This window comes from Pungitius pungitius, chromosome 8 (assembly GCF_949316345.1).
Source record: "Pungitius pungitius chromosome 8, fPunPun2.1, whole genome shotgun sequence".
Taxonomy (NCBI): domain Eukaryota; kingdom Metazoa; phylum Chordata; class Actinopteri; order Perciformes; family Gasterosteidae; genus Pungitius; species Pungitius pungitius.
In genome coordinates, this window is record NC_084907.1 from 2,826,184 (window position 1) to 2,839,589 (window position 13,406).

Here is a 13,406-nt window from a genome sequence, read left to right on the forward strand (position 1 = left end):
AAGACACACGACGAAGCTCGTCGCGTTTTATCACTCGTTGCCGTAGCGGTCGCCGAGGCTCGAGGTGTTCATTCGATAACACGAGGGGAAATGATTCCTCATTTGGCTCGTGAGTATTAGGAAGTGTGGTCCCCGATCCCTTGCCTTTATGGCTCATAGAGTCACTACGAGTGATGTACAACATGATCGCTAAGCTAACATGCTGTTAAGGGATAAATTCTCTACACACTGTGCTCCTCCACACAGTCACAGGCACACATTGCCTTCGACCCTTTGCCATAACTTGTGGAACTAATTGGGAGGGGGGGGGGACCGCCCCTCGGTTATAATGGTAGGGGAAAGACTCCGTTTGGGGTTAAACAAGTATTTTGAGAATGAGGAAAGCCTGCTTTTTGTAATCATTTTGTCCTCTTCTTCATGGCACGTAGTGAAGAATGAATCAGGCAGTAATGTGAACATTGTCCAGTTTATTTGAATTCTCCATTGTAACACTATCTCAACCGTTTAGTTATATGATTAAATACACATTTTGTTGTATGATTTATGCATGTTGGCCAGCCAAAAGCAAAGTGAGGGGCACATGTATAAGAGTTATTATGTGTCTATCTAAAGCAAATCTCTCAAATCACTCGTGCACAAAGGATTTACTCTCCCATCCTGAGAAGAGACATCAGTACATTGTGGTTCATAGATGAAACATGGACGTACAGTAAATAATAAAGTATAATTCAATGATGTTTTCCGTATTGAGGAGCACTCACTAGAAGACAAAGGCATTTGTTTGTTTCCTGTCACACTGAAGCTCTTAGTAGGAACCTGCTGAAATCACGTAGACACAGAAGGAAGAAACCTCTTCTGTATCTTTATCCATCACAGGGATTAGCTTTAATGCTGCTCCTCATCTTTTACACAAAGAGCTCGGAGGCTTCGTCACCCATGTGATCGCACTTCTCCTTTCCATGTTCGCTTTTTATGAAAGAAGCTGTAGGAGGGACGTGAAGGTGGCGAGGTTGTTAAAGCTAACGCTGTTGGGCTTGCGGCCTCATTTCATCGAAATTCTTTCCATCTCTTTATTAGCCCCTTTAGTTTTACTGTGATGGGGGGGTTCTTTCCCTTTTTAGAGAGTTTGACGTTTTACTGAGGGAGACAGATGTGTTTTGATTTTGCTCTGTCTTCTTCATACTGGGTTGAGGTGGGGCAGGAAACGCTGCATTAAGGACCAAAGAAGAAGAGAATCTCATTTCAATGCAACTGAACTCGGTCCAATGATTCAAACACGACTACTTTGCCCCGTGTTCAATCTGTAAATCACACGAGAATCTATTTTGCACAAGTTTTGGTGTCGTTTCACTAGCGTGGAGCACCAGAGGGACCTAAGGAAGGGAAATGACTTCTCTTTGAACGTCAAAACCAAAATCTGTGTCGGCACAATGGAGCGAGTGTCTCTCTTTAGCGTTGTGTTTAGCGCGTCCGCTTGGTTTTCTGCGGCCTTAGGACCACGCTGGAGGAGGAGCGTACACAGGAGAAGGCTGAGGGGGAGATGTTCTGGGGGTCCAGGTGGTTGTTTTCCAGCCTCACGGCCACCAGGGTGGAGTCTCCGCTGTGGTCCGGGTCGCAGATTCCTTCGTCTCGGACGCTCCTGAGAGACGGGAGCAGGAAGCAGTCAGAAGCAGCCTCAGCAGATAAAAGGACAGAGGTTTATCAGACGTCCACTTTTCACTGTTTGTACAAGATTATTTTCTCATTTGGTTTGAAAAAGAACATGATGAAATGCCATCACGGTTTCCTTCACTGACCGACACTGAGTTTGTTAATATGTGTGAGCAACAAGGTTAGTCATCAGTTTATCAGACAATGCCGATTGTGGAGTTCCTCAAGGAGGCACCCTGGGCACTATTCACATTCTTCACATAGCAGAAATCATCATCATCAAGAGATCAGGTTGTGATTTTACACTAATGTCAATTAAATCCTTTTTTCATTATTTTTGTTCCCATTTTGGAGTATCACAAAAAAAACGTTTCAGTCAGTATGACATAAAAACGTTATTGTCTGTATGGTCAATCTGTCACTCAGATTAGAACAAATAGTCGATTGAAAATCCTGCATCCAATGTGGAGTTTAAAATGTCTCTGAGACCAACCTGCAGTCTGGACTCAGTGTGTGTGTTGCGTTCATGGACCTGGGAATGAGTAATGAGGTGATTCAGGGTGACTCTCAGGTTGAAACACGGTGCGACTGGTTTTGTTTCTTGTTGTCAAGACGACGCTCCGTTCAGTAAACGTTCTGCTTTAACGTTGTGCTGTGAGTCAGCCGATGGTCACAATCTGGTCTGTTGTTTCTTTGTTATTGGTCTCAAAGGACTTTTTCCTTCAGCTCTGTCTTTAATCACCAAGTTATGTTTTTTTTTTTTTTTTTTTTCATCGGCATCTTCTGCTGCAACAAAGTATTTTCTCAGGTTGAATGCCGGTAGTTTGAGAAATAAAGCAATTTGTATTTCATCACTGCTGTAGATGAACTGGACAGACAGCCCCTCGGTAGAGGTCTGTGGCCACTGGCTTCATACCGGATGTTGTTATCGTTGAGTCTGAGAAAGTGTAGGCTGGTCATCTCGTTGATGCCGGACGGGATGGAGACCAGCTGGTTGTGGTCCAGACACAGCTCCACCATGGATTGGTACGAGCCGAAGAACGACTCGGGCTCGATGCCCTCCCCGTCGAGTCTGTTGTAGGAGAGGTACAGGTACTCGATGCCGGGGTCCATGTGGGCGAAGACGAAGCCTGTGGAGGCGTTGGAAGGAAACAACGTAACTATGGGCAACGGTCCAGTCATTATGTCTATAAAGTCCTGCACCTACCGGGTATTCTCTCTATCTTGTTTCCCACCAGCACCAGGTGGACCAGAGATCTGGGCAGGTATGATGGAACCAGGTAAATGTCGTTGTGCGAAAGGTCAATGGACTCCAGATTTCTGAGGAGGACGAGGAGAAGGAGGAAGGCAACAATAAGGGAAGGAAGGGAAGTAGATCTTATGTGATTTACAGTTGCTGATCGGAGAGAAATACGGAATCCTCTGCGGTTGAGTCAAAACAAATGTTCCCGGACCCCCAGAAACGAGCAGAAACACGACAGGACGGGTAAAATACGCCGCTGACGGTATGATGGTGGAATGAAAATGGTCTGCATTGGTGAAAGTGATGGTTGAATAGCTCGTATGGTGAGGGGTCTCCTCGGGTCAAACCTGTGGTTAATCCAGGCCAGCGGGGCGATCCGGTTCTCATCCAGCCGGTTGTGTCTCAAAGAAACCACATTCAGACTTTGGGTCTGATTGAAAGCAGCCTCTGAGATTTCCTCAATCAGGTTGTTCTCCAAGTAAAGCTCCTGAACGACAGAAAAAGTGAAAAAAATGAAGCAGATGTTCGACATCAATGGTATCGGGAAGGAAAACTTCCCGATAAATGACTGAGTTTTTTTGTCAGAGCCAGTTGGTCGTTAAACTGTGCTTTTGGGTCACAGATCTTGGCAGACAGGTCTGTGGTTTGTTGGGATTGTTTGGAGTTAAGTTCAAAATCCACCCTAAAAGCAAATTTGGATTGTCCTACCTACATTCCTAAAAGAGCAGTTTGTAGGATTTGGTGCTATCTCGTGGTGACATAAATATAATTGGCCCTCTCTACTCAGTGTTTGGTTCTAATAATTTGGTTCTAATATTGTGGGTTAAAGGTAGATCGGCATCTGCAGGACATACCTAGTGAACGAGGGGGTTCTGGATCTGCAGAGCGAGGTTGGTTTTTAAGGTGGATTTGGAGCTCTGTGCCGTGTTGGTGGTTAACCAGAAGCCATAAGTACAGGTCGGGTTGCAGGCCGGTTTCCCACAGGTAGAAGCCGACTTTTAAACACGAGCACAGAGGAAAGAAACACTGATGCATCAGCAAACCTACGTTCCTGACGGACTACAGCCCCGAAGTCCTGAGAAAAATGGACCGGATGGTTGAATAATTCAACTTGTATAACTTTCTTTGGGTATTGTACCTGTTTCTGCCAACTGCACAAACATATTGAACCACTGAGGATTGAGCGCTGATGTCTGGGGTGAGTTTTCTGTTCGCAGCAGTTTGCCATTGGGAACCCCGTAGATTTCATTAATCCTGATGTGAGGGATCCCGTACCAGCAGTGAAGCGGGGAGGCCTTGTGGTACGGTGCGGAAGTGGTTCCGGCCCAGTCGCAGGAACGAGAGCTGGACCAGGGGGGCGAATGCCAGAGGGTCGACATGCCCCTCACTCAGCAGGTTCCCCTCCAACTCCAGAATCACCAGGCTGCTCAGACCTTCAGGAGCAAAGAGACAAACAGCAGAACGTCTTAGACAGCTGGCTGAGTCTCAAGATGAAGCCCATTGGATGCCTGTGAAACCAGAGGAAACTGTGCTTTATTGTTTCAGAAAGACCAACAGAAGAGTATGTTGTGACAGTGGGGGAGGTGCATTATGGGATATCGTGTCGGTTACCGTGGAAGCTGTTTTCATCGATTGTTCTCAGTCGGTTCTCGCTGATCTTCAGCTCCTGCAGGGTCGGTGGAAGGTCAGTGGGCGTGGCTTCCAGAAGGTTCCCGTCCAAGTACAGACGCGTTAGCATCTTCAAAGTCTGAGACACACACACACACAGAGTACTGGGAGGTTGACTGCACCCCTGCATACCACAAATAAGACTTCAGCAGCTTTCAGTTGATGCCCATTTAAAAACAAGCCACGGTGGAAGTCTCTGGATGCCTCTGCATAACACTTTGACAACAAAATGTGGGTTTTATTCTGACAGGCTACAGTGGTTGAGGCTCTTACTTTGAAGGCTTTGACATCAATGCTGTTGGAGGTGAGTTGGTTTTTCTTAAGGTTGATCCACTCCAGGTTCGGGATGCCGTTGAAGGCTTCTGCAGGGATGCTGCTGATGTTGTTGCCTGCAGGTCAGAAGAGTTTCAGTCCGTTCACAAGGAGGTGTGTGTGTGTGTGTGTGTGTGTGTGTGTGTGTGTGTGTGTGTGTGTGTGTGTGTGTGTGTGTGTGTGTGTGTGTGTGTGTGTGTGTGTGTGTGTGTGTGTGTGTGTGTGTGTGTGTCATGTAGACCTTACCCTCCAGACTGAGGGACTTGAGCTCAGGTATGGACAAAGGAGGGAAGTAGGTGAGTTTGGCGTGATCACATGTCAGAGTGACATCAGAGATGTCGCAGCCTGGAGGGAGGCCTCCTCTGTTGTGTAATCCCACCTTCTCCTCCTCTTCTGCCTCCTCCATCTCCTTCAGCTCGCCCTCGGTTGCAGCAGGAGGTTGTGGTATCGGGGCGGGGAGGTGCTCAAGTTCCTCGGGTTCTTTTGGGGGCATTTCAAACACATCTCCTCTCAGCCACACCTCCTCTGCCTTTTCTTGCTTCTCCTCTTCCTCCTCCACCAGACCCAGTAGTTCCTCCCTCAGCATCTCCTCATGTCTCCACCTCTCCTCCTCTAGCTTCCTTTCCTCCTCCCTTGCTTCTTTCTCTGCTGCCTCCTTCCGCCTACTATCTTCCTCATCCTGTCTCCTCCTCTCCTCCTCTTCCATGTGCCTTCTCCACTCCTCCTCTTCCTTCTCCACCTGCAGCCTCAGTGCCTCCTCCTCCTCCCTCCTCTTCCCCTCCACTATCTTTCTTTGTTTCTCCGCCTTCTCCTTCCTCTGCTTCCTCCTCTTCTTCCTTGCCTCATCCTTTTTATTGAGGCGTTCCTCCTCCTCACGGTGCTCCTCTTCCTCCCGCCAGAGGATACGCTGGATCTCCTCCTGGGTCAGAGGGGTCATGTGGTCGCTGGGGTCGTTTGGAACTGGGGAGTCACCAGAAAGGTCAAGGCTGAGGTCAGGGTCTTGGGTGGATGTAGGGAGGGCCGGGGCAGCCAATCAGAGGGCACGAGGTGGTCGAGAGGGAAGAAAAAGGTGGCAAGGATAGAAAGAAAAAACAAAAGGAAAGGACAGAAATAGGAAAAGGAGAAGAAAAAGGAGAGGAAAAAGTAAAGGAAACTAAAAGAGAAGATACAGGATGGAGACAGACAGACGGCCGTGTGTTAGTGGTGCAGACAGACAGACAGACAGACTGGTACAGAGCAGAGGGCTGCTGTAGACCCGTCTGGACCACATCCCATAATAATCCTCTCACCACAGCTGAAGTTGGTCTTCTTGATACTGGCTGATACTGAATTTATATCATATCCTGCTACTTGAAGTTTGGCAAGTACGCTTATGCATTGGAATGATATTCGAGTATAAATCCTTTAGACCAACCACTAATCGAACACCTGATGCTGTTTTATAGTCATAAAACATGGTTCCTGCCTTTGTTTGAACGTTGATGTACACACACCTGTCATCGACGACATGCCTTTGAGAGGCTTTGCATACATGCACACAGTGACGGTGCAGTGCATGACTGACAGCTATCAGTTAGTTACTGTCAACCCCCCCGACTTTTACTTGGAACCTCCCACAGGAATGGATGCTAAGTAGAAACCAGTCCCGAACATGTGGCATCTTCCGATATACATGTTAAAACAAAACATGTGTGTTGAACTGAGCCAAAATGTGCACTGCACATTTTTTTAAAGCCATGATGTGAACAGGAAGCAACATGTCGAGGCCTCACAGATGGAAACTTGTAACATGAGGTGCGTCACCCGGAGTCTGATTCCAAAAGCAGACGTTTTCCTTTTGAACAAAACGCAAACTATTTGTAAAAAAAGGTTTCTTTAAAAGCCTTGAAATATTGATCCTGATTGTCAGAGCCATTGCTCGCCCCTGTTGCCTCCTGAAGTGGCACCATGGCGTTGCCACATGTTGTGCTTCTACCTGACTCCATGCAGACGGGGCAGCACTCCCCGGCGGGGGTGAAGGGGAAGTGGCAGTGCATTGTGGGACAGGTGATCTCGTCACAGACCACCCGCCCTCCGCTGCACACGCAAGTCACACAGGGCTTTGGGGCCCAGACGGCCTGGTGGAACATGGTCAGGCCCTGGAACACACAGTGGCCCTGCTTACCTGCAACAACAGATACACGGGGGGAGGGGGGGGTCAGAGCGATGTGAATGAAATCTGAAGCACAGGGTCTCATAAGTATTCTCCGTATGAATCGCGCTCCTCTGCAGTGATTGCGGTGTGCGGCGGGTGGAAGGTGAAGGCTGTACTTTGTCTGTCCTCTTTCCTTTCTAATGGCATGCTCTTTGTTACCTGCATAGAAGCACAGGTAGTTAAGGGGCTCAGGCTATCGCTCCTAAATACACCGTCTCTGGTATCGCGGTGCTCCTTTTCCTCCCAGCGGGGACTCTGTGGCCCTGTCATCTCCGCTGGGGGACTCATACTTTAGAGCTTTTCTTTTCTACCTAAAAATGACCCTGCTGTCGTTGGATGTCTTTTATTGTCTGGTAAATTGCGGGTTTTGTCAAATAACACGACACTGCTGTCGCGCCATTGTTCCCTGGTCTGCACTGCATTTTTACATGTGTTTTAATGGCAGTGAAATACAGACAGAATGTTAAACGGTTTCAATAATCAGAAGCATGTATTATTAGAGCAAACACATCACTGTTTGTGTGATAATGTGACACTAAAGGAAACAAAGAATAATTACGTCTAATTCAAGTAAAGGGTGATTACGGTGAGAGGCACAAAGCAGCGTCACAGCGTTTAAAGTGTGTACTTTGGTGGAAAAGTGTGACTTGTTGTGTGATCCATGCCCCAAACACAGTGAGGTCGCTTGACCTTGAGAAATTCTTGCGCAACCTCTAGTCTTTACCTTTTACAAAGAAGTCGTTTTCATGTCGGTCTGCTTGTCCGAACACATGAGACGTCCCAAAAGGACAAAAACACAAAGAAACTCGCCCTGCAGCACCTCCTCCCCTTCTAATTACACAACGCTGACTCGGCTGTTTTAAAGGTCTGTGTCCTCCTGAGTCGTGGTGAACGCTTCATTACGAGCATCACATGTTGTATTTGGACTTTACTGAGTCAGAAGAAACAAAACGTGTTAAAGGACATCTGTTATTTTACAGATTAAAGGATCATATGATAATTATTGCAGATGTATTTTGGAGAAGCATTTTTCAGAGCATCTGTACTAGTCCCACTGAACTGGTTTGATGTGGACTCACTGGTCCCACTGACCTGGGATGATGTTGTAGCTGGAGTGCTGTTCTTGTAGGTTCTCGTAGGGCTTCATGACCCGAGGCTTGGCTTGGTTCTCTCCGGGCTCCACCGGCAGGCCGGGACCAGGAACCAGTCTGATCTTCAGAGGTCTGGAGCGCCCCGCTTTGGCCCGCAAAGGACCTGCAACGCATGTTCACGTCACTAGAGGCAGGCGGGGCTGAATAGATCCACAGGACAACTTGCTGTCCATCACACTTGATCCTACTGAGATCTTCACTCGATTGATTGCAGAGACTCTCATAAAAACAGGGGGCCAGAGATGCTTCCACAAGCTAAACATTGATCTGGTGTTGGTTCTGCTGTCATTCAAAGTGTTCACATCCCAAAACAAGACTGCAAATTATAAATGTTGCACAGAACTCAAACATGGGTATAGGTTCAGGACTCCGTAGCCATGATGCAGTCACACGTCAGGGTTCTTCTTACCTTGTCCGTCCCTCTTCCCCTTCTTCCGCGGGGTTTCTCCTTCCTGGTTGCGAGGTCCGTTCCCGGTTTGACCGCTGGAGACGGTCACGACCACGAGGAGCCACAAGCCGCCCGCCACCAACCAGCACCTCATCCCTGCAGAGACGGGGTTCAGTTCCAAAGCGATTTATAGATAATGACACCAAAGCAACAGCTACCATCTCTGAATCAAACCACCACAAACAAATGCTTTTCCTCGTTTTAAATGTAATGAATCCAGACTCTAAACAGACTGGGACCAAAGCGTCGGCTCCACGTCGCTCGACAAGGCAGATGTTTTTACCTGCAGCCGCTTCCAGGACCAAAAAAAGCTGTCAGCGCTGTAGCAGGACCTCATATAGCCCTCAGCTGGTGTCCTAATGGTCGGTTACTTGTGTGTGTGTGTGTGTGTGTGTGTGTAATGACTAGTCTATTCACAGCAGTCCTGTCATTATTAAAGCAGAGACGTGGCGCTAACAGACACCTTCACACACCTGATCATAGGATCACATTCTCCATATCTGCCTCAAAAACAATAATATAATGTAGCTCTGCCCCAGTGCATGTTGGGAACTGTTGTGTTAAACCATTGGAGCTTCTGAATTTTTTTTGGGGGTGGGGGGGGGTGGTTCCCCAAAAGCCTGAATTTCCAGAAGGAGGCTGATGTTTTTCTCAGAGCTCGTTGAGCCTCGTTTCTACCTTTACTTCAGTCCTCAAAGTCCAGATGTGAACAATCAAACCTGAACAACTGGACCCAGATCAGTGCATGCTGCTGTGATCCAGTTGTCACCAACTCGGTGCACTAATTAAATCAGACCAACAAAGTTTTATCCATCCATGACTTTGCGTGACGGATTCTGCGCTCTAAGCCCCGCCCACCTCATCCCCAATAGGTGGAGAGGACACCGGAGGGATTCAGTGTGTGTGTGTGTGTGTGTGTGTGTGTGCGCGCACAGAGAGCAGAATGAAACAGGAGGGAGGGGAGAGAAACGGAAAGTATTGAGCATTTGAGTTTCTGGATGAGCAGGAACAGATGGAGAGACTCACAGCAGCAACGCGAGGAGGATAAAAATAACTGAATGAGATCTGGGTGGGAGCCGTAGATTTGTCTTTGTCCTCTGATCATCTGGGCTTTTGGGACATTGTTTGAAGACTTCCTTCAGACACGTGTTTATGTTTTCAGTCACAAAAGTAAATGGCATTTTCTCCTCACTAAAGAAACTCCACACAGATTTGTGGTTGCCGCAGTGACGTCTCGTCCGTGTCTCTGAAATGTGTCCCGAGCCGCCCCCCTCTGCTCCTCCGGTGTTGGTCCTCGTGACCCCTGAGAGGACCAACCCTGTGTGTGTCAGTGTCTAAGTCTTCACCTGTGATGAAACTGATCAAAAGCAAAGTGACACTGGAAGGTTTTGTTCTGGTAAAGTTGTGTCGTCATGTTGAGCTCATCGTTTCCCCCCTTTGACCCTTTTCTATGAAACCAGTTACTGAGAAGTGTCTCTGAACCAGGACGCCGCGGTAAAATAAAGTAAAAACAAAAGATCACCGATGGCGACGACTGTTAACAAAGCGTCACGTTGAAGAGACAGACGGACAGAAAGGGGAGGAGTTGAGACGGACTGACAGACATTGACTCTACTTTACCAGCAGTTTGAAGGCGGCTTCGAGACTCGGGGGCCAAATATCTTCCTCCCTCTTTTCTCCTCCTCTGGTTCTGCAGCAGCTCCAGGAGAGGTGCGTGTGTGTGTGTGTGTGTGTGTGTGTGTGTGTGTGTGTGTGTGTGTGTGTGTGTCTCAGCTCGTAGAGAAGTTGTGTGCAACGGAGCTGATGGAGCTTTGAGGGGAAAGTCTGGATTTGTTCTTCAGCGGGGGAGGAGGGGAGGGGGGAGTGAATAACAGAGTGAGACGGGTCGGACATCTGTCTTCCTGTCGGAGGGAGCCGCCAAAAAACGGCAGAATACGAGAGAAAGTCGAGCAGCAGCAGTTAGGTGTGGAACATGGAGGCTGGTGAAGGAGGTCAGAGGTCAGAGGTCACACGGCTATAAACAAACACTTCTCAGGCGATCGTAAAGACTTCACTAAAACCGCCCCAAAAGTATCAAGATCTATTCGTCCATTTAGTGAAGAAACACTGGCTGGGCTGGATATTGTTTTTAGCAAAAGACTTTGAAAAACAACATAACTGAATTTATATATTTTGTGCAAAAATAAAAAAGTACTTATAGTACTGATATTTTCTTAATAACCTGGAAAGTCCTTAAATCTTAATGTTTAAGAAAGCTGTTTATGAAGCCGACCTACAGATTATTATCGGTTCATATTTTCGTTGTGATGCAGAGCCCAAAGTCTTTAAAAGTCCTGTTTTCTTTTCCAGCCATGATCCGAAACACCAAATATTCAGTTTCCAAATATTTCTGACAAAGAAAGGAAGCAGATCCTCAGACCGAAGAAGATGTAAATAGTTCTTGAGTTTTGAACGGAATGTTTGACAGACTGTGAAACGTGTGATTCTGAGCCGTGCAAACAAAGTAAGATTAAAGACGCCTGGAAGCAATTAAAGGTCTGAGCTGCAGATTAAATACACACGAAACCAACAGCAGCACGAGGAAGCAAATGCCCCGCATGAGTCACCTGGACACACCCCTCACCTGTTGGACACGCCCCTAACGGCTTCCGTATACCAACCCGGGGGAGACACACTCAAATACACTCAAAGTATTTGCTCCCGTTTAGTGTTGCGGCTCCGTGTATTCTGTGAGTAAGGGTGTGTATTTAGTGAGAGCAGACTTGTGTATTTTGTGAGTCAACATGTGTTGTAGCGCCCCCCCAAAGGCCAGAGGAAGTAATACAGGCAGGGAATATATCACCACTTTACTGATGTGTCCCGAGCCAAAAAGAAATCACTTTCTAAATAATCATTTTTTTACCTTTTAACTTTTTAAAAAATGTAATACTAAAATAACCAGTAATGTCTAACATTTTATCTTCATTTTACTTAAGATATTCAGTGTGAATAATCTGCATAATATTTGCTTTGAAAATAAAGTTAAAGGATATTTGCTCAGTTTGAGTCTCTCTCTCTCCTCCCCCCCTCCCTCCAGGAGAAGTATCCATCGGTCGTCTCTCTTCCTGCGGGCTGCAGGTCAGAGGTCATGCACCTGAGCCACCCTGAGCTTTCTGGGTAAGTCCTCTAGTGGAATTAGCAGGCGACACCGAGCAGTCTCCTCTCGCTGAATTTGTTTTTGTGTGCAGGTGCGTGCTGGTCGTCCATTGGTCGGTGCACGTGTCCAGCGAGGGCGGAGTCTCGCCGAAGGTCGAGCTGCTGACAAAGATCCCCGAGAGAGGTGAGACCGTTCACCTGGACTCTCACCTGCAGACAGGAAGCCGGACTCTCCCTCAGTTCACTCTCTATTGAAAGCAAACTAACCGTTGTCTCAGTACCAGATGACTTAAACTACCAAGAACAAGTTTTAGTGACATCACAGGTCAAACTGAGTAACTCCGCCCCGATCTGAGTGAGGTGGTGTTTTGTGTTTTTTCTGCAGCGCTGCAGCTGTTCCCCTCGCAGGCTGTGGGCGGCGCCGCCGAGGCCTTTCAGAGCCTGCTGAGGATTCTGGGAGCTGAGGCGGCCCTGGAGGCAGTCATCATGGCGGTCAGCCTTTCATAGGACACACAACTCACAGCTTAAGTTTGTCTGCGTAAAGAAAACACGCCGCTCTGGATTAGTCTCTTAGAAATCTTTATTCAATAGAAAGAGCCGAGCTCACTGGTCAAAATCTACAAAAATAAATAATTTAAATACAAATTGCAGGACAGCAGCGTCCTCGTTGTGTTTTTCAAATAATTTCCTCCTATCAGATATTTACACACACACATATACAGGTATTAGTATCACAGTGCTGTGATGTTTCTGCAGGCCGACACTCGGGCAGCAGGCGGAGGCAACTGACCAGTCAGAACGCAGCTCACATGTAATGACAGGTTCTCCTGACATAATCGTAAAGGAAATATCATTTTAGGTTTGAGCCTCAGTTTGTCTCATCATGACACACATTTTGATGACACCTGAATACATTGGTCCTGAATTGACTCCTCAAGGACTTCTCCTCCACATGGACTCTAAACATCTGCTGATGAAGGATGTGTAAAACAGGCGAGCAAATGGAGCTTGAATGGAGTTTTCTTGTCTTTGTTGTTAAAGGACATCTTTTCATCTGACACAGCCTGTGTGAGAGACGCGTGTCTTCATCTCTTTAGACCTGTTATTGTAAATGACAGTTTAAAAACTTAAAAATTGTTCTCAAAGCTCCAATTTGGCCAAGTAAATAGTTTGGAAATAGCTGGAAAAAGAATAAAGATGGAAACCAAAGCGGTTTGTTCAGGATTCCCAAACACTACAATAATGATTAAAAAGTTAATCTGAACAGAATGAGACAAACTGAGGCTACTTCGAAGAAAATATTCTGATCAGAATTGGTTTCAGTATTTGTGATCACATGCTTTGGCGTTTGTATATTACAATACAAATTAAATCAAGTCACAGGGACTCAGAGAGGTATCCCATGAGCCTCTGCTTTGCCGCCATGCTGCCCGGTGCGTCAGTGGTCGGTTCAGCTCGCTGCCGTCCGCTCTCTGGGCTTCCAACTCCGCCGTCTCCCGGGCAACGGAGGAGTGATTCGGGGGGGTTGTGATGCATCGAGCCCACAAAGAAGCGTGAAGGACTTCCTGTGTCGTGGTGGGATCCGTTTCCAGGCGTTTGATTGGC

The 13,406-nt window shown here is 47.2% G+C and overlaps 2 protein-coding genes across 5 annotated transcripts in view; one reads left to right on the plus strand and one right to left on the minus strand.

Annotated features, from left to right (window-relative positions):
• cenpp (centromere protein P) overlaps nucleotides 1-12,513 on the plus strand; it is a 42,942-nt gene extending 30,429 nt beyond the window's left edge. For both annotated transcript variants that reach the window (XM_037490359.2, XM_037490360.2), the window contains exons 7-9: nucleotides 11,743-11,822; nucleotides 11,894-11,985; nucleotides 12,187-12,513. In XM_037490359.2, coding sequence (XP_037346256.2) covers nucleotides 11,743-11,822; nucleotides 11,894-11,985; nucleotides 12,187-12,308 — 294 coding nt within the window. In that variant the 3' untranslated portion in view covers nucleotides 12,309-12,513. The remainder of the gene's footprint in view (nucleotides 1-11,742; nucleotides 11,823-11,893; nucleotides 11,986-12,186) is intronic.
• ecm2 (extracellular matrix protein 2, female organ and adipocyte specific) lies at nucleotides 466-10,412 on the minus strand. 3 transcript variants are annotated; one of them, XM_037490353.2, is made up of 12 exons: nucleotides 10,287-10,412; nucleotides 8,628-8,762; nucleotides 8,160-8,321; nucleotides 6,849-7,037; nucleotides 5,120-5,872; nucleotides 4,835-4,950; nucleotides 4,505-4,640; nucleotides 4,169-4,326; nucleotides 3,241-3,380; nucleotides 2,858-2,970; nucleotides 2,567-2,780; nucleotides 466-1,639 (listed from the first exon to the last, which is right to left on the minus strand). In XM_037490353.2, exons 2-12 carry the CDS (start codon nucleotides 8,758-8,760, stop codon nucleotides 1,462-1,464), a joined length of 2,292 nt encoding a protein of 763 aa, XP_037346250.2. In that variant the 5' UTR covers nucleotides 8,761-8,762; nucleotides 10,287-10,412; the 3' UTR covers nucleotides 466-1,461. The 3 variants fall into 3 exon arrangements, with proteins under 3 accessions (XP_037346250.2, XP_062420125.1, XP_062420124.1); XM_062564141.1 differs by lacking the exon at nucleotides 6,849-7,037 and having other exon boundaries at nucleotides 5,120-5,833; XM_062564140.1 differs by lacking the exon at nucleotides 6,849-7,037.
• Nucleotides 12,514-13,406: the final 893 nt, after the last annotated feature.

Excerpts from the sequence above, each read along its gene's own strand:
- ecm2 (XM_037490353.2), bottom strand. The coding sequence starts at position 8,760 with ATGAGGTGCTGGTTGGTGGCGGGCGGCTTGTGGCTCCTCGTGGTCGTG. Across the intron at positions 3,381-4,168 it reads GCCTCCCCGCTTCACTGCTG|GAGCTTTACTTGGAGAACAA; the intron begins GTACGGGATCCC and ends TCTGTCGTTCAG. Across the intron at positions 1,640-2,566 it reads CTCAACGATAACAACATCCG|GAGCGTCCGAGACGAAGGAA; the intron begins GTATGAAGCCAG and ends CCCGTCTCTCAG.